General features: G+C 42.6%; 1 protein-coding gene across 1 annotated transcript in view; it reads left to right on the top strand.

The window, feature by feature from the left end:
- The window catches only part of HLCS (holocarboxylase synthetase), a 124,376-nt gene that overhangs the window by 40,653 nt on the left and 59,439 nt on the right, over positions 1 to 24,284 (top strand). The window contains exon 6 of the mRNA XM_056858566.1: positions 1,075 to 1,346. Coding sequence (XP_056714544.1) covers positions 1,075 to 1,346 — 272 coding nt within the window. The remainder of the gene's footprint in view (positions 1 to 1,074; positions 1,347 to 24,284) is intronic.

The following is a 24,284-nucleotide window of genomic DNA, read 5'->3' as shown; positions in this document are numbered from 1 at the left end:
GGCTGGGAAACTCCTGGAGATTTGGGCATGGAGCCTGGGGAGGACAGGGACCTCAGTGGGGTACAATGCCATAGAGTCCACCTTCCAAAGCATCCCTTTTCTCCAGGGGAACTGATATTTGTAGTCTGGAAAACAGCTGTAATTCTGGGGGATCCCCAGGTCCCATCTGGAGGCTGGCATCTCTACTTCCACCTGTTGTGCCTGAGACCCTGGAGAGCCACTGCCAGTCTGAGCAGACAATTTTGACTTTGATGGACCAAGGGTCTGATTCAGTATAAGGCAGCTTCATGTGTGATAGCAGCTGTAATGAGCCATTAATACTGGCTGACATGGGAAATTATTAATATGGGAAATTAAACATGGGAAATTTTAATAAGAGATACTTCAAGTTGTGAAAAAGTACTTAGATGGCTAGTGACATAAATCTTCAACTTTCCTTTCCTTTTATCCCTTAGAAGCTCCTTGATCAATTGATCTTGAGCAGCATATATCTAGTGTTGGAGGGATATAAGGACTGAAACAAATCTTGCCACTGACAGTATAGCCTTGGGGTCCCTGTCGCTTAGTAAAAAAGGCATGTCAGTCACAGAGGCATTGGATTTGTATATTAAAAGGGGGGAAATATAGTGCGATCGGAGTTCCTCGTCAAAGCGGCCTTCCGAAAGGGCATGGGCTAAGGAGTCAATAGAGCCAGAAGAGCAAGGGCAGATCCTGTCTGCGTATGGTATATTCAGAATTCTGCCCTGCATTACCATAGAAGGGTTAGCATTCAATCTAGCCAAGCAAAAAGCTCTACAGAGACGAGGAGTTGTCAGATAATATGTATAGGCAGGCAGACCACGTGGAGGGGGTATTCCGAAGAACTGGGATGAACAGACGTGACGAGCACGAAAAGTAGTGCTGTTATAATCGAGCTCTTTAATGTGCTTTCACATTCGCTTCAAAATCGAATGAGCTGATGAGGGCGTCTAGGCAAAGTCACCAGGAAATCGGGTGTTCTTTCTTAAAAATACACTGGCTGATATGAAAAATATGTTTTCAGCATAGTCATCTGATTTGTTTTGTATCCAACAGGAAGTCCACAATATTTTTTTGGAATGGCTTGGAAGAAATGTGAATGCAGAAGGATTAATCGACTCTAGCAAAGTGTCCCTTAAGTTTGTATCATCTTGCAATGCGGAGTTAGAAATAGTACCTTCACTTGTTCCTGTAGTCACGGAAGTGGAAGCTTTCTCATCTGAATATTTCAGCCTTGAGATATATAAACAAAATCTACAGACGCAGAACCTTGGGAAAGTGGTCCTGTTTACTGAAGTTACATCAACCACAATGAATCTTCTCGATGGGTGAGAAATAATGCTGGTGATAATTTCTATATGTCAAGTAAAATACAGAAAATATATTCTGCATATTTTCCTCATTTTTCCAGTTTACTGAAAACAGACCTGACATATAGGGATGAGGTAATATTGATGTTGATTCACTGAGTCTGCTAAAATAGGCTAATCAAATCATCAAACACAAACTGTCAAATATAAAATATCTTTCTTAGCTACTAAGTTGCAATAATAAATTTTATGTGTATGAAAAAATACACACTATAGAGTGTACAGTTTCTTTGTATTTTAGAGAAATACACAGGAAGTATAGCGTCACAGTGCAAGCCTCAACAACTAAAGAGCATTCCAAACAATAATGTAGTTTTATATATTATACCTTCTTTAACCTAATACAAATTTGCATTGATGGTAAGGTCAAAGGGCATTATTTTTTTCTCCTCAGGATGCCATTATTAAAGGCCAACCTCTCATTACTCCCCTAAGACATCCTGTGTGGGGGCTTTTCATAGCTCTGGCCATACAAGCACTGATTATTGCTTTCCTCATACAGGCTCATGAGTCCTGCATCACCTCCCAAGTGCTTATGTTAATGTTGAAAGCCTACACTAGGGGTGTCAAACATAAGGCCCGTGGGCCAGATCCAGACCCTTGAGAGCTCTTATCTGGCTCACAATTCAGCCGAAGCAGCCACCCCACCCCCCATGCTCAATCTAGGCTGGCGAGGCATGGTCCAGCCCAACCAAGGGGCATTTATGTCATATCTGGCTGTCGTAACAATTGAATTCGACACCCCTGACCTATACTATCCTCTGTTCTACCCCTGGTGCATACATAACCAGATGTTCAGGCTCTTCGCCTTTTTTTGTAATAGGAGCTTATTGTAAATTTGAAGCCAAACAGCTATAAGATTGTGTATATGCAGTTGAATATTGTACTATTTTTCAGATAACGTTTTGACTGTAACGTTGTAACAGTACCCCAAATCAAGCTTGGAAAACATTTTAAAGATTTTTTTCCCCCTGGGTGGCTAATATTAAACTATGGGTTTAACATTTGATTTACAACTACTAATGTCATTTTAGTTGTTGTCTTTCGATAAATAATGAATGTGGTTTGGGTCTTTAATAGCATAGTTGCTCTACAGTTAATGTGAAAATACATCTTAAATGGACACATCTCTCTGTGCCTTATGAAAGGGATATCTTTAAAACTTCATTACTTACTCCTTTCTGACTTCTGTACTGTACAATCTTATTAATAGATCCAGATTGTTTCTGACAAACACGTTGCATAGCTGAATGAAATGGGAGTTGTTATTGTAGTGGACAGAATTAAGTTGTGTTGCTGGGTATGAATATTTGTATTTTATTTTGCTTGAAGTAAATACTTTGCTTGTTCCAAAAACCACAGAATTCATAAAGTAAGCTAAACTTTCAGTTAAGAGGTTCTGCATGTTTAGCACCTTCTGTGATATCTGAATACAGACTCTCATTTATAACTATTTTCTGACTCATATAACTGAACCTTGGTGGTGATGGTGCACCGTTGTTGTTTTTTACTCAAGCTAAAGGGTTTGGGCAAATGGAGTTTTTAATCATTTGATGTTGCTTTAACCATGGAGACTTAAATGAAATATACAATAGGAGACTTAAATACCTTTTTGCTGCAGAGAGGTTTGGGTACATAAAAAACCACCTTTATGTAGTCATGAGTGTTAATTTAGCTTTATTTTTAAAGAGATTTATTAGTGTGAATTTCACTGTTTATTGCAACTTCCCTTGCTAAGTAGGTATGTTTTTAAGATGCATAAAGCTTTTCATTCTATAGAGTGCATTGAATCTTATGAAAGCTGGCAGCTAGGTGTTAATCATAATGTTGACCCACAGTAACTACAAAAATATCTAAAGGAGTTTTTTTTACTTGAATCTGTTATAGGTCTCAATGAGTATGCAATGCTTTTATTAAGTCTGTGAAAAATTCTTCAGTTATTTGTGTTAGTCTCTGACCTTCAGTTTATGACAAACACATGGTAGATCTAACATCACGTTTCTGTATGTCATAGCTGAGACAATGGCTTATGCCAGGGGTGGGGATCCTTTTTTCTGCCAAGGGCATTTGTATATGTATAACATCATTTGTGGGCCATACAAAATTATCAACTTAAAAACTAGCCTGCTATATTTGGTCAAACATTTAGCTAAGAGGCACGACCGGAGTCGGCTCCGAGTGTCTGCCACATAGAGCGACTCGCTTTTGATATTTGCCGTCCCCACCTGGGCCCAAGAGATTCAGGCAGGGCAGCAAACACAAGACGGAATGAGGGACCAGCCACTTGGGGCTTGTAGGCAAAGGAGCCCGGTCAACTAATGCCCTGATCCGGCACTTTCTGCCCTATGCATCTTTTGCAGGACTTAGAGGGGAAAGGACCAGAAGGGAGAGGGGTTACCGGCCAAGCCCCAAGCACGCAGCTGCCCAGATGGCCTCCTCAGTGCGGGCAAGCAGGCAGGTATCCAACCTGTGGCGCACTCGCCCACCTGGTGGCACAGGATGGTCTGTTGCACCAGCCAGGCATAGCCGTCCAGCCACACGCCAGAGTTGCTCCTGCTCCACATGGTCGGGGCTGAATTCTACAGCCGGCTCCTGCTACCTCTGCCTGCAGGGATGAAATGAGGACACACTGGCTAAGAACCTGGCCTCCCCACACATTCTGGCCCTGCCCCCTTTAACGCCTCCATTGTCGCCACTTCCGCCCCCAGCCCTCTTGTAGTACAGAGGGAATACGTTTCTCCATGGCCCTGGTGGGAAAGGGTTAACACAGTTTCTTGGGCAGTCCTAGCAGCTCCATAGCTAACGACTCTTCTTCAAGGGGAAAAAAGGTTCCTTTTCTCATCAAAACAAACTCACATCTGTCTTGAATAGAGACTATTCCTCTCCACGGGAGGGGGCTTATTGCCATTCTTAGGTCCTTCTGAGCTAGAGATCTGCCAGGACCCACAAAGGGCCAGGCTAAATGATTTCATGGGCCTTATAAGGCCCCTGGGCCTAACATTCCCCACCCCTGGCTTATGCCATGGAACATGATGATATTATATACTTTAAATGAGCATCTGCATGGCTGCTGCCTAGCCTGGACACTGTCTGGAACACTGTGTAAGCTACCTTGTCTCCCTAAGGAAGAACAGGGATATCTGTGTAATAATTATGCCTATGATATATCCTGCCTATGATTTGTCCTTTCTGTGGGGACCAATAAGGATTGGCCAGCCTTCCTTTTTTCTTCCTGCCCCTTTCCCTTCTCCTTACTGTTGGTTCACATCGTGAATAGGGTTCTGCTTCCCTAAGCATATTCACTGACCCCTGGGCCATACATAGAACTAATCTTGTGCCTAATCCTGTGGCCCAGAGGCACAGAGTGGTAAACTGCAGTACTGCAGTCCAAGTTCTGCTCACGACCTGCGTTCAATCCCAATGGAAGTCGGTTTCAGGTAGCCGGCTCAAGGTTGACTCAGCCTTCCATCCTTCCAAGGTCGGTAAAATGAATACCCAGCTTGCTGGGGGTAAAGGGAAGATGACTGGAGAAGGCACTGGCAAACCACCCCGCAAACAAAGTCTGCCTAGGAAACATCGGGATGTGACGTTACCCTATGGGTCAGGAATGACTGGTGCTTTCACAAGGGACCTGTACCTTTTTTTATCCTGTACAGTGGGGTTTGTAGTACTGGTTCAAGAAAGGAATGCTCTTATAAGATGCCATACTGCGCTAGGGAAAAAAAAGGCTAGTCCCTGCTTCCCTTTGCTTGTCATTCATCTTTTGCTTTACCACTTTCTTGTGCTCTGACCTCCATATTCTGACAAGATGGATTTAGCCTCAGAAGATCATATTCTTGCAGAGAAATCATGAGGAGATCTTCTCAAAAGTAAAACCTATTTTATTCAATGGGGCTTACTTAGTCCTAGGAAAGTGTTCATAGGATTGCAGCCTCAGGTACTGTTTCCTTCTTTAACAACCTTTCCTGTAATGGTGTCCAAAGCAAGGAGGAGCGTAAGAAACATTCTAACTTTTAATTTTAGTCAGTTACACTTGCAAGCTTTAATTGATCTCTGTGTTTGTAGGTTTAAATAATATACTAGTTGCCTTGTGAAAGTATACACTTGTTTGTATAAAAAAAATTGATGGCTGCAATAAGTACGCATATACAGTTTACAGTTTTATCAATTAGAATCCTATAAATTGCCTTGGCTACGTTTCATCTGTGACTTTTTTTAAAGTGTATGCCTTGAGTCTTCATGTAAGTTACTTATATGTTACCATAATATATTAGAGGCCAGTGGCTGGGATCCAGAGAATTACTTAGGTGAGTCCAAGGACTTGGATATTCCCATTGGGATCTTTTGTTATTTTTCTTTGAACTTCAGATTCCTAAACCATATCACACACCATTTTAAAAGATCCCTTGGTTTCAAAAACCGTATGCTATGCAGTATGAGGAATTACCATTTGATAAAGTACATGCCTTTTTGCCATGTGAATCTAGTTGTGTGGTTCTTTGGATCCTGACCTGTAGCTATGGTAGAATTACAAAAATGAAATTCTGATTGTAGTTCTAAACACATTTCCTTGGAACAAGCTTTGGTGATTATATTGGAAGATAGCCATATAAATTGAGGGCATTTGTGTTGCAGAATTTTTAAAAAGGGATTAAAAATCTTTGAGTATAAGACTGTGTGAATCAATAAATGGAATTTTTGTATTACAGATGACGTTTCTATTTGGACACTACTTACATAAGTTCTATTTAATAGGCTTCTAGATCTTTTCAAAAGCTAAATACCAGACTTTTTCTCCCACTCCCACAAATCTGCATATCCCCCCCAAATTAAGACATAGGAGAAAGTGGGCTGGAACTAATTTAATGGCTGAGTGACCTCACAGTAGAGAAACAGCCATAGTCTAATAGGGGTCTTTGTCTACATTTCCACCCTAGCTGGTAACTTGCCAGTCAAAAGTCAAGCAAGAGAAACAGGTGGGAACTATTAGACCTGTCATAAAGTTTGAAAAATTGATTCTGGAGTCTAAATGAATAGATTGAACTTGACAGTGTTGTCCTAAAGATTCTAAGAAAAATTCTATAGTTTAATTTGGAGTCCCTTGATTATTCATTAGCTCTCCAGATGGCCTGCATTGATGTATTATATAGTATTATACAAGCTGTATTATTGTTGGCATATATACAACTAAAAACAAAGTGTGAATACCATTATTAGTACCTTTAAATTAAGGCATATTAGTAAAATTGTAAAATAAAGATTTGTTCTAATATTAAATAATTTAGAATAATCAGTAATGCTTTATTACTTTACATCAGACATTAAATCCATTGGGGCTATCATTCTAGAATAACTCCTTCAAAATTGTCATTGTCATTGTGAAAACTGAAAGTTGCATCACTCAGATAAGTAAGTAGCATAGGTTAACACTGTAAACTTGTACGTGTTTCTTTATTACATTCAGTGATGTAGTAGAGTAGGAAAATCAGGAATTTGATGAAGATTCATGATTATTTAATGACTGTTCAAGAACTTTATCAATTAAAGGTTTATTGATTGATTGTTTGATTGAACTTTATCAAGTATCAAGATGGATTTATTTAAACCAATACAATTTAAATTAATGTTTAAATTATGCTTAATATTAGCAAGAAAAATGATGAATGTCATTGATTTAATTTTTCCTCTTTTATAAATATGTTTACAAATCAAGTATGCTAGAACAATTAAAACATACTAGGTTTCAGCTAAACAGGACCATTATGCTACCTAGGAACATGTTCCAAAATATTTGTTCATGCAACCTATGTACTTATTTGCTCTACAGAATTGTGGAAAGCATCTAGAAAGATGCTTAAGCTTGTCTAAGGGGCTTGTGCTCATCCAGTAGTATTTTTATCCCTTCCCCTTAAACCAGGTTCGCAGAAGCTTTAGGGGGAGACATGAGTACGCTGAAGAGGGGTAAAGTCCATAGCATCCCAAACCCTAAGACTCAGAGGTGAGGACTGGTGATGTCATGGTGGGGACCTGGTTGGACATGGGGATGTCGCATTGAATAGCAATAGTAATATTAGTATTTCCGTGCATCACTAGGTATTGAACCACATTGTATCTGTGTAGATGTGTACAGTCTTGTGACTTGGAAGAAATGGGCAATTAACAAGACTAAAAAGTAAAATATAACAATGATTAACTGTTGCTAAATGTAAAATGTAGTTGAATTGTTTGTGCCAGATTATTGCCTATCATCTCCAATTTGCATGCATAGTAGTAGTTAACGCAAGCAGGCAATATATCTGTAGAAGAAGCCACGTAGCTGTAATATGATATGGCATTAACTATCAGGAAAAGTGATTTGCTTATAATCATATTATGAGCCTATTCTTGTTTTAATTCATGCACCTGTGTCCTTCCATCAAGGAATGTTGTGAAGCATAAGGCTGTGAGGTAGGTTTAAAAAAAAAGCTGAAGAATGTTGGAGGTGGCAGTTAATCAGGTCTTTAATTTATAAAATGTGAGATTCTTGAGCTTCACTTGCCAGCAAACCATTCCTTTAAACCTGGAAATTATCACCTAATATCAGGTATAAATAAATGTATTTAGTTATTGTGTAGTGAAGAAAGCCCTGACCTCCATAGACCAGGCTAGCCCAATCTCCTTAGATCTTGGAAGCTAAATAGAGTTGGCCCTGGTTAGTATTTGGATGGGAGACCAAGGTCTCTATGCAGAGGCAGGCAATGGCAAACCACCTCTGAACAACCTCTTGTCTTAAAAACCCTATGGGGTCACCATAAATCAGCTGCAACTTAACACTGCTTTCCACCACCACCCCAGCTAGGAAACAGTAGTTTGCCTTTAGAGAAATGATTAATTTAGATTCTCCCAAAGACCTTGCTTTTCTGTATTAAGAAATCTTAAGTGTGACGTGTTTCTGGAACTGAGTCATTTTAAATAAATTTCATTTCTCCAGACCCATTACCCCAAGATTTGTCACTTTCCCACCCAGGGCTGGATTAACCATTATGCAAAATAAGCACATACTTAGGGATTCAAGGGAAGGGGGGCACCGCCATTGCCGGATTTACCATGGACCATATGGTGCAAAACTGCAAATGGTGCAGCTGAACCAGGGGCCACAAAAAGCCCTCCCCCACAATAAATGAAAAAATTACATATATACAGTGACTCAAAAAAACAACAACCCTGAACATCACAATTTTTACTCTTATCCTTTAAAAAAAACATAAGGATGAAGAAAAAGAGGGGACTGAGACTAATCACGCTAATCACACTAGGCTCAATATATTTTTTATTTTTGAAATTATTAAATAATTTAATATTATGTATGACACAAGGTTCCTTCCTTTCCTTTCCTTTTATCCCTTAGAAGCTCCTTGATCAATTGATCTTGAGCAGCATATATCTAGTGTTGGAGGGATATAAGGACTGAAACAAATCTTGCCACTGACAATGTAGCCTTGGGGTCCCTGTCGCTTAGTAAAAAAGGCATTATGTCAGTCACAGAGGCATTGGATTTGTATATTAAAAGGGGGGAAATATAGTGCGATCGAAGTTCCTCGTAAAAGCGGCATTCCAAAAGGGCATGGGCTAATGTGTCACTAGAGCCAGAAGAGCAAGGGCAGATCCTGTCTGAGTATGGTATATTCAGAATTCTGCCCTGCATTACCATAGAAGGGTTAGCATTCAGTCTAGCCAAGCAAAAAGCTCTACAGAGACGAGGAGTTGTCAGATAATATGTATAGGCAGGCAGACCACGTGGAGGGGGTATTCCGAAGAACTGGGATGAACAGACGCGACGAGCACAAAAAGTAGTGCACATTGATGTCCCCTTGAGCCCCGACTTGGTTGCCTCTGCTTGACACTGACGCTCATGGAGGGACTCCGCCCAACATTGGGGCTCGGAGGAGGAACATAAAACTTCCCCTCATCAGCACTGCTCACCGTTCGCGTTCGTCTTCGCAACGTTGAGAGGGACAGACATCGCCACAGTACTGAGAGTCTGCGTCCACTAGGCACCAAGACAGTCCGGTTACCCCAGCAGGACACCAACAGGCTGAGGCTTTGCCCCGGTACCGAGAGTCAATTCCTACTCGGTGTCATGACAGGTCACCATCTCCAACAAGGCGCCAGACGTCCCCTTGGTACCGAGATGATCATCGGTACCAGGACACTTCATACCGCTCTACTTGATACTCTTCCCCATTTGCGGGTTGGTACCGACCAGCACACCGTGACGAGCGTAGCAGGTCTCCATTACCCAGGGGCTGCCACTCATGGCCTAGTCATTCTCCAACACCATGACACTGGAAGTGACAGCTCAAGGGCACCACTCATCGTCCAAGGATCAAAGTCAAGAGCACAAATCATCTTCTGGACATGACTCTCGCCATGACTCACCTCTTGCCAGGCAGGTGTTGGATTCAGCTCAAGACTATGAATCGGAGAGATCCAAGAGACATTCTGATCCTCCCTTCCATCCCCAGTTGATATAGTGGGGGACCCTTCCCCTGTGTCCCCCACCGAGGACATACATTCATACAATGAGCAGCTCATTAGGATGGCTACCGCCATTGGTATGGTGGTTACACCCCTGGAGCCTAAGGAGGCGGACCCTGTGATGGACGTCCTCCACTCGAAAGATGTGGTTCCTATACATATACCGATGGTGAAGAGTATAGGCAAGATTGCCCTAGCCAACTGGGCAAAACCATAGCACGCAACCCCCCATAGCACGTAAAGTAGATAATCTTTATAAGGTCCAGGATGTGGACTCAGATTTTCTTTACCAACATCCCCATTATAATTTGGTGGTGGCGGAAACGTTACCATCTAAAGGCAAGCTGGGCCCGCATGCCGCACTGCTTGATAAAGAGGGGAGAAAGTTGGACCTACTGGGGCGCAAGGTTTATTCTCTTGGATCTTGGGTGTGCAAGTTGCAAGTCATGGAGCCCTCATGGCTTGCTACCAAATGCTAATGTGGGAGCAATCTTATGATCTGAGAGACCTTGTCCCTGTGGACAAAAAGGTCCTAGGCCAACCCATGCAATTTGAGGGCTATCAATTGGGCTCTCACCAATTATATGCTGCCTGGCATACAGCTGACATTGACAGCAAAGTCATGGCTTCCAGCATTCAGCTGCCTCGGTACTCATGGTTGAGGTAATCAGACCTCCCCCCAGAAGCCAAAGCTAGGTTGGAGGACATATTGTTTGACGGCAAGGCCTTATTCCACAAAAGTACTGATGACTTCCTGCACAAACTCAAAAAAGACTGCATCATGGCCAAGTCCCTTGGGGTCACAGCCCTGACCGCTGTCACTTCCACGAAACAAAAGTTTAGACCTAGGTTGGGTCCCCCATATTTCCAGAGGGGTTACCGCTACAGGTTGGGTTCTTACCAGTTTCAGTCCCAGAAAGCTTATTTCCCTACACAAGAACAAAAACGTTTCACCCCTAGGAATAGAAATAAAAAATCCGACCGTCCCTCTCCTACTAGGGGTACAGGTAAAAAGCAATCGGGATGACTAGCCAGTGAACCAGAGAGGATATCACAATTGTTTTTTGACAGGTTGATAAAGTTATTTGATGTTTGGAATCAAATTTGTGACGAATATTGGATTCTGTGTATAATAAAGAATGGTTACTTTCTAGAATGGTCTCATGTCCCTCTGTCTGGTCTCCTTCCTCCCACTTTTGCTTCAAGCCCACCTGAACTCATCCAAGAGGTGTCTGCTCTTCTCAAGGGAGCAATCTCTAAGGTCGATCAGTGTATGGATCCAAACAGGTTTTATTCAAGATACGTCTTGGTGGACAAAAAAAGGGGAGGTGAACAGCCCATTCTGGACCTTCGCAACCTGAACAAATTCATTCATGTCCGTTCTTTCCTAATGGTGTCTTTACTGGAAATAGCATCACTTCTCTCCCCTAGCTCGTTCTTTGCAGTCCTGGACTTAAAGGACGCTTATTTTCATATTGCCATTCACCCAGCATGCAGAAAGTACCTAAGGTTTTCCTACAAAGGGGCGCAATATCAGTACAACGTTTTGCCCTTTGGGTTAGCCACTGCCCCAAGATTATTTTCCAAGTGTGTGGGGGCAATAGTTGGCCACTTGGCCATCCAGAATATAAAGATTTTTCCATACTTAGACTATTGGCTCCTTGTCGAGTCATCTCCGGAGACTTTGTCACGTAATGTCCATGCCACGGTTGCCCTACTGGAACAGCTGGGGATGATGGTCAAGTTTGAGAAGTCCAAACTCACCCCCACTCAAGAGATCAAGTTTATTAGGATGGTGTTCAATTCGAGAGTGAGTAGGCTCTTCCCCCCACTCCAAGAATCAGGGCCATACAGAATTTAATAGATGCATTTCTCGGGCATGATTTCAAAAGGCAATAAGAATCCAAAAGTTGTTGTGCCTCATGGTATCTACAACAGTCATGGTTCCCCACACCAGATTAAGGATGCATCCACTGCAAATGTGGTTTTTATCGGTATTGAAAATTAATGTAGACCACCAATGGGATGCGGCTTCCTATCCCATGTTCTGTCCTCTGCTCTCTAAGCTGGTGGCAGAAAGAGAGCAATCTACTGCAGGGTGTCCCTTTTGGCATACCGAAACACAATTTCTAAATTTTCACTGACACCTCCTTGGGGGGTTGGGGGGCTCAGTGTGGTCGTTTTAAAGCTAAGGGGCGATGGTTTTTCACAGACTCCTCTCTACGCATTAACCTGTTAGAGTTAAGAACTATAAGGTCCTAAGTCAGGTCTCAAACTATCCATAGAATCAGTTTCCAGATGGGTTGGTTCCTGTATCTGGCTATGCTACCAGCTTGTATCAGTTGACTGTCTGCTACACCTCCATGCCCACTCCATTAGGGCAAAACTGACCTCAGCAGCAATCCAGTGAAGCTTTCCAGTGAGGAAGCTATGCAAGGTGACAACCTGGTCTTCATGCACCTTCGCCAAATATTACTCCATGGACATTGATGCCATGAAAGAGGTGGCTGTTGGAAAGGTGGTACTCCAGTCAGTTTTCAACTAGGAGCTCACACCTGCCTTCCAAGACTTAGTAAGTCAACTTGGTGCTCTCCCTTGTGGGACTGCACAGGTACCACGGCAATGAAAACAGGGTTGCACTTGCCTGTCACTGTTGTTCATCAACTGGTCACCTGTGCCAGCCACGCATCCCTCCCTTCTGCCCTGCTGTGGCTCTGATTATTATAATAAGTAAGGGTAGCTGTCTGCAACAGCAGCATGGTACCTGAAGAAGTGAGCTGGGACTCACAAAAGCTCATACCCTGCCAGAAATGTTAGTCTTTAAGGTGCTACTGGACTCTTGCTCTTTTCTACTCCAACAGCAGCAGCGAGGAACGGAGGGAAGGGTGTTCCACCCTCTCCTTTTTATACTGGAAAAGGCAGGAAAGCAGTGTGGAGGAGGGGGGAAAGAGTTCCCTCTGGAGTTTTTAAACTTCAAAATCTCTCTACATCAGTCCTGCACATGCACAGTAACTCATGTGTGACTGCACAGGTGATCACTCTGAAAAACAATTGCTGGTAAGTGCAACTCTGTTTTATGTCTTACAGACTGATTGTGTAACACAGTCATGTGTAGTTTCCACTTTGTTCTAAAATGTTTGCTACAGTTGAAGTTTTTGTATTCCAGACAGGGAAAGTTAAGCTGAATGCCTGAAAATATTTTTTGAAGCTGCTGCTCTCAGTTGTCATGCTGTACTGAAAAAGCTTACAGAAATGTGTGGCAGGTGGAAAGTAACAGAGCCTTGTGCCCTGTTAAAGACAAACACGTTTCATGATCCGTTTCATCAGATGCATGAAGTAATGTTCATATACAAAAGACACATGTGCCTAAAGATGCAAGCAACAAAAAGTTGAGGGAAGAGATATTACAAAGAAAGTCCAGAAAAACCAGTTTTCCAGGACATAGTTGTTTTGCATTACATTTCAGATCACAGATGTAAACAAGATACTAGCAAGAGTAAACAATCCAACCAGAGTGGGTCTGAACCACTCCCAATTTTTGTTGAATTAACAAAATAAGTTGAACCAGAATAGTGTACATAAATCCATGAGGATGGAAGATTATTTCCTATAGGGAGCTGTCAAGTAGCTGTTCTCAGCTTAGTTTATCCTCCCAAGCCCTTTAAGAGAAGAGCTAATGCAGGGTTGTCAAACATAAAGTTCGGGGGCCGGATTCGGCCCCTTGAGAGCTCTTATCCAGCTCACAAGGCAACCAAGACAACCCCCCCACCACCACTACCACTCTCGATCTGGGCTGGCAAGGCATTGCCCAGCCTGACCAAGTGACATTTATGTCATATCCAGCCCTTATAACAATTGATGTGACACCCCTGAGCTAATGTATAACAGGTTAACAATATTAAACCGTTTCCATTGACAGTTGAAGGTTAAACAGCTTTTTAACTTTATGTTCAATTTTATGGGCCCCCATTTGTCCTCCATTGTTTCCAAAGGAATATGGATGGGGCACTCTTTTTGGGGGGTCCATACAGTTGGACCCCCTGGCCCAATGTATTCTAGACTTTAGGAAAGCTGATTTCAATAAATTTAGGAAACTACCGTATATACCCGTGTATAAGCCGACCCGCGTATAAGCAGAGGTGCCTAATTTCTCCCCAAAAATGGGGAAAAATTAGGCACCCGCGTATAAGCCGAGGGTCTGCTTATAACCCCTCCCCTCCCACAGGCTTACCTGGGCTCCCGGCAGCAAGCGGCGTGGGCCTGGCGGCGGCGGCGCCACAACCGGTCGAGGGCCGGGGCAGCCTCCCTGCAGCTGCAGGAGGCCGCCCTCGGCCGCGAGAAGCGGCGGCCGGGCGAGGGCCGGGGCAGCTGCCCCAGGCCGCCCTCGGCCGCGAGAAGCGGCGGCCGGGCGAGGGCCGGGGCAGCCTCCCTGCAGCTGCAGGAGGCCGCCCCAGGCCGCCCTCGGCCGCGAGAAGCAGCGGCGCGACCGGGCGAGGGCCGGGGCAGCCTCCCTGCAGCTGCAGGAGGCCGCCCCAGGCAGCCCTCGGCCGCGAGAAGCGGCGGCGCGGCCGGGCGAGGGCCGGGGCAGTCGCCCCAGGCCGCCCTCGGCCACGAGAAGCGGCGGCGCAGCCGGGCGAGGGCCGGGGGAGCCTTCCTGCAGCTGCAGGAGGCCGCCCCAGGCCGCCCTCGGCCGCGAGAAGCGGCGGCGCGGCCGGGCGAGGGCCAGGACAGCTGCCCCAGGCCGCCCTCGGCCGCGAGAAGCGGCGGCGCGGCCGGGCGAGGGCCAGGGCAGCCTCCCTGCAGCTGCAGGAGACCGCCCCAGGCCACTCTTGGCAGCAGGAAGCGGCGTGGGCCCGGCGGCGGCGGCAGTAAGTTCCCCCCTCCCTCCTCCCTCCTCCCCCCTCCCCTCCCCTACCGTATTGACCCGCGTATAAGCCGAGTTCGGCTTTTTCAGCCCTTTTTTGGGGCTGAAAAACTCGGCTTATACGCGAGTATATACGGTACTGGGTGTGATCCCGTGGGTGAGAATATTGAATGAGAAGGGAGTACATGAAGGATGGGAAATTCTTAAAAGGGAGATATTGAAGGCGCAATTTAAATCAATTCCCACGAGAAAAAAAAGAGGTTTGAAGAAACCAGGGTGGATATCTAAAGAACATTTGGTTGAGATAGGATTTAAGAAGGGCATGTACAAGAAATAGAAAAAGGGAGAAATCAACAAAGAGGAATTCAAACAAGTAGCCAACACACATAGGGAGAAAGTCAGGAAGGCTAAAGTGCAGAATGAGCTCCGACTAGCCAGGGAAGTTAAAAACAAGTTTTTTGGTTATGTCCATAACAAAAGGAAGATCAAGGTAACAATCGGGTCATTGCGTGGAGAGGATGGTGAGTTATTAACAGGGGAGGCAGAAAAGGCAGAATTACTTAACTCCTTTTTTGCATCAGTCTTCTCCCAAAAGGGGAATAGTCCTCAACCTGTTTTATGTTTTAAAACCTGTAATGTTTTAATTAACACATTCCAGAACTCTCTCTTTCACACACACAGAAGAATTGGGTTTAAGGATCAGAACTGGCCCATGAGGTCATATACTCTTTCGCGGGCCAATTATGCATAGGAGGTTTTGTCTTGGATTTACTGCTCTCTAGATGCACATTTTTCCCATCCAAGTTCTCCACACTCAGCAATAAGACCCCATGCAGAGTTTTGAGAATTCAGATGAGGGAAATGTGCATCTAGAAAGCAGCAAATCCAAGGCAAAACCTCCCATGCATAAGTGGCTCACGTGTACTGGAATTCTGTCTACTTTACTTCCTAAATCATTGCTTTTTTATGTCTTTACTGGGGTTGATTCTGTGATAAATCTTGTTTAGTTTGGTTTCATCACTGCTTTCTTTTTCTTTCTCCTTGAGAAGCTTCCCAATAATTTAATTAATTAATTTCAGCAGAAAATTAGCAGTATTTGCCAAAGGCTTCTTTAGTAGAGGGTTTTATTCAATTTGCAAGGAGCACAATGACTCTATCTCCATGTTTCAGCACCTTCCCTCTCAGAGGAAATCTTTTCTTATATATAAAAAACTAATCTTGCAGTCCGCGTTGCACAGTTGTGCATTTCCTATGCTTTCATCCTTAATAATTTTTCAAGTCTAACCTACAAATTGAAAAGTTTTGTACTTAAATAACTAATGACTATGCATTATCTAATGTATTCTGCTTCTACACTATTGCTTACTGGTGACAGTTCAGTAAAATTTTCTAGATTAACCTGCAGGCAGCTCACATGGATTTAGATTTGATAATCCTCAGGTGTCCGTGAAAGTGTGTTTTCATATTACCATGTTAAGATCAGGGTCAGCAATCTCAATTTTTGTCCGCTGATTCATTGAACCACTATTGTCTGATAGTTCAGAGACTTTCTTGAATCACACAGAGCTGTTCTCTTCTATGGGCAGGGAAACACATCATCAAACAGTCAGTCCTTGAGCATTTAGAAAGGATGGATCTGATTACTAAGAGCGAGCACGGGTTTCTCAAGAACAAGTCATGTCAGACTAATCTTATCTCCTTTTTTGAGAAAGTTACTACCTTGCTGGATCAGGGGAATGCAATCAACATAGTTTATCTTGATTGCAGTAAGGCTTTTGATAAGGTTCCCCATAATAATCTTGTTGACAAATTGGGAAAATGTGATCTAGATCCTATTACTGTTAGGTGGATCTGTAACTGCTTGACAGATCGCACCCAAAGAGTGCTTGTTAATGGTTCCTCATCCACTTGGAGAGGAGTGACTAGTGGAGTGCCTCAGGGATCTGTCCTGGGCCCTGTGTTGTTCAACATCTTTATAAATGATTTGGATGAAGGAATAAAGGGGATGTTTATTAAATTTACAGATGATACTAAATTGGGAGGGGTTAACAAATACGGTAGAAGACAGAGCTAGGATACAGGATGATCTTGACAGGCAGGAGAATTGGGCTAAAACTAATAAAATGCATTTCAACAGAGATAAGTGTAAAGTTCTGCATTTAGGTAAGAAAAATCAAATGCATAATTATAGGATGGGGGAGACTTGTCTTAGCAGTAGTGTGTGCAAAAAGGATCTTGGGGTCTTAGTAGACCAAACACTGAACATGAGTCAGCATTGCGATGTGGTAGCTAAAAAGGCAATTGCTATCTTGGTCTGTATCAACAGAAGTATAGTGTCCAGGTCACACAAAGTAATGGTATCGCTTTACTCTGCTCTTGTTAGACCTCACCTAGAGTATTGTGTTCAGTTTTGGGCACCACAATTTAAGAAGGATGTAGACAAGTTGGAATGTGTCCAGAGGAGGGCAACAAAGATGGTGAGGGGTCTGGAGACCAAGTCCTATGAGGAAAGGTTGAAAAAGCTGGATATGTTTAGCCTGCAGAGGAGAAGACTGAGAGGGGATATAACCATCTTCAAGTACTTGAAGGGCTGTCATATAGAGGAGGGTGCCGAGTTGTTTTCTGTTGCCCCAGAAGTTCAGACCATAACCAACGGGTTGAAATTAAATCAAAAGAATTTCCATCTAGACATTAGGAAGAATTTTCTAACAGTTAGAGTGGTTTCTCAGTGGAACAGGCCTCCTCAGGAGGTGGTAAGCTCTCCTTCCCTGGAGGTTTTTAATCAAAGGCTAGATGGCCATCTGTCAGCAATGCCGATTCTGTGACCTTAGGCAGATCATGAGAGGGAGGGCATCTTGGCCATCTTCTGGCCATGGAGTACGGGTCACTGGGGCAGGTAGTTGTTTATTTCCTGCATTTTGCAGGGAGTTGGACTAGATGATCCTGGTGGTCTCTTCCAACTCTATGATTCTGTGTTGTGTATGTGTGTGCCGTCAAGTTTCTGCTGACTTATGGTGAACCCATAGTGTTTTCAAGGCAAGAGACATTCAGAGTTGGTTTGCCATTGCCTGCCTCTGCATGGGCTGAGAGAGTTCTGAGAGAATTATGACTGGCCCAAGGTCACCCAGCAGGCTTCATGTGGAGGAGTAGGGAATTGAACCTAATTCTCCAGATTAGAGTCTGCCACTCTTAAACACTATACTATGCTGGCTCTCACTCTTCTGTTAGACCAGTTAATCCTTATTGTATTCAGAAAAGGAGAAGTGCCAAAGCATAATTTAAACCCAGTGGTCATCAATAAATGGGACGGGACCCTTAGGTAGGATACATGCCCTTATAGAGCTGCCATTATTTTTGCTGCTTTTTGTAAGGTCAATGCTGCTGTGTTTCTGTTTGTTACTCTGGTCCTGCAGCTCATTGTTCTGGCCTTGATCCTGATGATGTCATAAATCTGTGTCTCCCTTCCTGTCAGATGACTTGCTGTTATCAGCTTGCAGCTGAATGGGACCCATGTTCAAGTCTGGAAACACTGAAGATAACTGATCTAAATCAACACTTGCCGTAGTTATCTGACAAAGGAAGCTTTGACTCTTGAAAGCTTATACCCTGACAATCTTGTTGGTCTCTAAGGTTCTACTGGACTAGAATTTAATTGTCATACTTATGTAGCTCTTGATTCCAACTTTGCTTTTACCCAGCCTGTCATTCTCCTTTCCAGTTCCTGTCTCCTGTGTCTCAACTACAGCTTTCTTTATATTTAACCTTTTATTCGAGCGATACCCAGTGTGGCACCCATTGGTGCCATGATACCCTCAAACTTATTTTCTGGTGCCTACCTATTTCTTCCCCGAAGCAAAGAGCCAACCATGACAACCATTTTGTGACTGGTCCCATCTTCCATGGCAGTCATTTTATGGTGGTGCCTACTACCCTTTTTCAAAATTCTAAAAAGTGTCCATAGACTCAACAAGGTTGAATATTTGGGGAACAAGCAGCAACAAACAGATTATGCTTAATGGAAGCCATCGCAGTTATACTAGATGTTTCTTCCCTCAGGCTAGTCCAAACCCACCCTTGGTGTCTGTTACAAGCATAGTGTCCCCAGGGAGGGGCTTTTCTCTGTAGCACTCAGAGCTGAGAAAGAGAAGGTGTAACTTTGGGATGTAAGGAAGGGGAAGCAGATTACAGAAGGAGAGCAGAAAGTTTCATGGATTGCCTGATCCAGCAATTGAAGAAGTTATGAAGCAGCAAAGGGAAAGGCCCAGGAGGAAGGAGGGGATCTCTGTCCTGTGGGTTCAGCAGCAGAGGAGTAATCTTGGGGATCATATTGAACCTTACACCACTAACCCTTGTCCTGTAGTGTTAGAGGAACAGTGTCAAATGGAACTGAATACAATTAGCTCATGACAGAGTATCGTTTTTACTAATGGGGCCAAATTCTAGGAACCGTGTTCCCATTGGGTAAGAGTCAGAATACTGTCTCCTATTGACAGATCTTGAATTGTCCAAAAAAAAGTAATGGGGGAGGTGGGGTTAACAAAGGCCAGAGGATGGGGGTGGGGTGGCCCTGCCTTCACTGATGATTAGGTTTCCTGAGAAGTCTGCATTATAATTGGCTGGAATTTTCATTAGTCTTCAGGAGTGCCCGGACTTCCAGAGAAACCTGGCTACTCCTTGTGAGTCTTAGTCCAACATTCTGACCACTGTACCATGCTAGCTCTTGTAATCATGCCTGCATTTGAAGAAAGGAGCATGTATTTATCTAGTGATAGTAGAATTTATATCTAATATGAAGGAAACTGACCTGGACAAATTTATGACATTGCGGATATCCTTGCTGGTAAGTTACAGGAAAGATGGATGATGAGATGCTAAGTTTTCAAAGGAAGTGACATTGGGCCAAGCTGAGCAAAGACAAGTCTTAATTGATGAGAATGTTATCTGAGAGTTCTGGTGTTTGCTTTCAGATTTAACTGTTTGGTCAAGGAGGTCTTATGTTCCTTATTCATATGTCAGTGAATATAGTTTCAAGGTTACAAACTGTGAGAGCTTAGAAGTATATTTGTAAGGTTGTTAGGCATTTTTAATAGTTGTTATATATAAATTTAAGCAACATCTTGTTATATCATTGAAGTAAAGTTTCCGTACAAAATGCTGTTGTAATATGGAACGTGTCATCTACAAAATGGCCTTTGCTTCTGAACATTCTGGCATTCTTGATAATCTGACGGACTAACTAGATAAAAATATTTTTGATAAAAATGGTTGATAATAATGATGATTTAGTGACATAGTGCCACACAGTATGAACTTAGAAAAAAAAGGTTTTTATCAAGATACACATTTTCTCAGAATTCATAGAAATGCAGTTACAAGCCCTAAAACTCTTGTCATCTCTCATTCAGCTGGTGTAACTGCAAATAGGTGTCTTGTGTGAGTGCCTGAGCTGAGTGTTGACGAAGGCCATGCCTGCTGTTGCTCTTATTGGATTTATCTGTAGCCTTTAATATAGTACATCATGCCATTTTGTGAGATGCTTGAGGCAGAAGAAGGTCTCAGGGGATGCGCATTGAACTGATTCAAATCATTCGCCAATTCTCCTTGTGATGTGGTAGAGATCCTGAAAAGCTGTTTGGCTGCTGTGGTTAATTGGCTTAGAATAAACAAATTGAAACTACACCCTGAAAAGGCAGAGGTAATGCTGGTTGGAAAGGTGGAAATATTGAAGGACATCATGTTTTCCAGTTTTGACAGAATTTCGCTGACCCTTGCTGACTTAGTTGGGTTTATACTGGAGTTATACATGATTGCTGGAGAAGCAAGTTAACACAGCTGCAAAAAAGGCTTCCTTCCAACTCAGCCTAGCCGGTAAGATGGCGCCTTACCTTGTTATGGCTGATCTGGCACCCTGGACCCCTGACATAGTAACATTTAGACTACCCTACTGTAGTGCACTGTACATTGGTCTCCCATCAAAATCAACTTCGAAGCTCCAGTTGGAGTAGAACACTACAGCTTGGCTATTGTTGGGAGTTAGACAGAGCATGCTTATTACTCCCATTCTGCAGTCACTCCATTGGCTGCCCATTAGTTACCGGGCTCAATTTAAGGTATTGGCTGTCACATACAAAGTTCTTCATGGCTTTGGTTCCTAATATCTGTGGGACCACCTGTCCCCCTATGTTCTGCCATGGCAGCTTCACTCATCTGAGCAGGGTCTTCTACAGGTGGCAACCCACAAATGGGCAAAATCAACAATCGTCCACACACGTACTTTCTCTGTTGTGGCCCCCACCCTATGGAATGGCCTGAGGAGGGCAGGAAGGCTCCCACTCTTCCTGGCTTTCCACATATTTAAAACATATATAATTTATGTATAATTATATATAATATAGTATATCGAAATTATTATTAGCATATAATAAAATATTAGATCTATACAATTGTATGTAGCTTGCATTGCCTGTTGCTGTAAGTAAGATTTTACCATGTAATTTTTGCATTGTTTAATGTGTCAGGTTAATACTTATGCTTTGCTTCAGTTCTGTTTTCAGGTTTCTGATTGGTTCCAGATTTCTACAAATCTTATTACATTGTTTATTGTGTGTCCCACCCTATTGATTGTATTGACTCACTCTGTGTAATCCACCTTGAGTCCCAGTGAGAAAGGAGAACTATAATTAACTGTGGTAGGGCTAGGGCCAATAGCCTGGGGAATTCCTGGAGATTTGGGGGTGGTGCCTGGGAACTGTGTAGTTTGGTGAGGGGAGGGAACTCAGCAGAGACACGATGCTATAGAACCCACTATATAAAGCTTTCATTTCCTTCAGGGGAGGTGATCTCTGTACTCTGGAGATCAGTTGTAATTCTGGGAGAGCTCCAGGCCCCACCTAGAGATTAGTAACCTTCCTTCTTCTTTCTTTGATTGAACCTGGTTGGCAGGCCATGGGCAGCATCATTAGGTATTTATTCTCCTTCCCTCTCTTGAAGGAGATTGGTAGCCATTAACCAGATACTAAGACAAACACTGAAGAGTAAGAATTTGTTTTGGAAAAACAGCATTTATGACTGATTCAACTATCTGTGGCTATCCACACAATAAGCCACCATTTCCCCTGCATTTTTCACCTGCCATGCTCTTTGAGTTTGTTTGTTTTTTAATCAGCAATAGAAAGAAGGAAAGAAGGAAGGATAGCTGGGTCTTCAGCAATTGTTGGCAATATGTCATTAGAATGTTAGATCACAATAGCGCAATAGCAATTTCTGATTATTTCTTTAAATCCTCCAAAAGCCTTCTGATGGTATGGCAGGGGAAATAGTGGCCATGGTGGCAGGAGAAACTGTTTGGACTGTGCTGCACTTAGGAAGGAATACAGTGGCCTAGCAAACAGCCATGAAACAGTCAAAAAACAGTTGAACCAGTTATTGAAAACTCAGCTTCTTGTTTGTGACTGATGAATAAAATGTGAGTGAAATGGGTTGGTGTTTGAACATCCCTAGTTCATTCTGTTTTTTCCTCTGTGTACCTTCCAGAGTTGGCTTTTCCTGAAGAAAAGCAGCCATCCATTTTTTTTTTAAGTGTGTGTATGTAATGTATAGTTCTGTCCTGTGGGTTAGTGTGGTCTAGAGTAAAGGATTTTACAGAAGCATAGTTTTAGATCTCCACTCTGCCATGAAACTTACTGTGGTAGTTCCTTTTGCTTGCAAATCAGGAATAGGGTAATTATGCAGGTTCCTGCTCATTGGTTCACACAACAGTGATGGAGATCTTCAGAACAACATCTGTTTATTAGCAAAAAGATACAGGAATGGGAGCAGCTGGTTTCAGGACAAGGGAGCACATGTACTCTACTATTTTAACAAACCGAATGAGGAAGGGCTCTACCCCACGAGACTAAACCAACACACACACATATCAGAGGGGCAACGGTCTGTTCCATTTTAATGCTTACAATAAACACACTACACTTATGAGGTGGCTTTCAGATAGTCCTTGCTTATCTAGCTGTAGGGTGGTTTTGAAGATACAGTGGTGTAACCCCACTCTTGGAGGAAGGGCAAGGTACAAAAGTGTAATAAAAGGAATCTCAAAGATGCCTTCCCTGTGTCTTGGATCCTAGACCTTGTTTCCACTTGCACAGTGCCTTTTTCAATTGAAAAGGAAGGCCTCTACTGCGGAGCCACTTACACTCATTAGCCTCTTTCAATGAGTGCCACAGAAATGTCTTCTGCAATGGAAGACCACCTCTACAGTGAATAAAGAGGTGCTCAAGTGGAACTACGCTTTAGGATCCAAACCTGTAAAATTAACATCCTAGCATTTCTTATGACCACACATCTGTCACTTAAATGCTATTAAATCCATATGTGAGTAATAGTTTATTCAAAATTTATGTTTTGAGAATGGTTGAAGATATATCAGCAGAGTTCCTGATTTGGTTGTTTAAAGCAAAATTAAGCATTAATATGTGTAATCAACTTGCCTATAACTTGTCCCACCACTTTTTGCCACATCTTCCTGAACTTAGTGGTGTGCTGTAGGTATGGAGGAAACAGAGGAAGGAAAACGGGTTATTTGGTGAAGCACAGGGCATGTGATCAGTGTTTGTTGTTGTATAAAATCACAATCAACATTGACAAAGTTGCTATTAAATACTATTTCCTGTGCTAAAAGAGAGTCAGCATAAGCTGAAAAGAAACCTGCAGCCATAGATTTGCACATAGACCTTAATTGGCCCAATTGACCTTCTGTGCTGTATTTACAATTGCTTTCAAATTGTAAGCAGATGTTTGAAAACCTTCATTAATAGGTCCCTAACATCTGTTTCACTTGCAATATTGCCCACCAAAGCAGTTATAATTACAAGGGCACTCTATGCATCTTTACTTACTGGCCTTGGATTTTTGTGCTTTTAAAAAGGAGGTTCAAGTAGATTTGGGTTAAATGTTTTTTAAAACAATATACTGCATATAATATTAATAAAGAGCCATAGTGTCATCTCAATTTTAGAACTTTTTAAAAAATTTAAGGAACTGTAAAAATATGCTGTACTGAACTAATCCTCCCTATTGGATTATTGGACAGAATTAAGCAAGTAAAGTAAATGCAGTTTAATTTAGGAAAATCAGTGTCCCCCCAGGTCTGTAGATGTTATATATGTAAGTTAGTAATATATTTTATCTTTTACAATTCTTTTTGTTTCTGTGACTTCAGTCTGAAGACTTTTCATAAAACTGTTGCAGTCTTAAATGGTTGAATTCGAAAAGTTATATTTGTTTGGGCTTTTGCCTAGAAAATTGTATCTAAAATCTTTCTTCTACAAAATAAAAACGTGTGAAAAATATGCCCTATTCATATGTACATTCAGAGTGCGTAAGTCTGCGTAAGGGAGTAGAGTGGAATTATATCCACATTGTCACAGTATACCTGCCCTGATGCTAGGTCTGCCTCACGTTCTACTGTTGAACGTAGTGTTTAAATGGTTTTTCAGAATCCAATTAACATAAGCCTTGGT

Source organism: Euleptes europaea, chromosome 12 (assembly GCF_029931775.1).
Source record: "Euleptes europaea isolate rEulEur1 chromosome 12, rEulEur1.hap1, whole genome shotgun sequence".
NCBI lineage: Eukaryota > Metazoa > Chordata > Lepidosauria > Squamata > Sphaerodactylidae > Euleptes > Euleptes europaea.
This window is presented reverse-complemented; position numbering and strand designations above follow the sequence as displayed.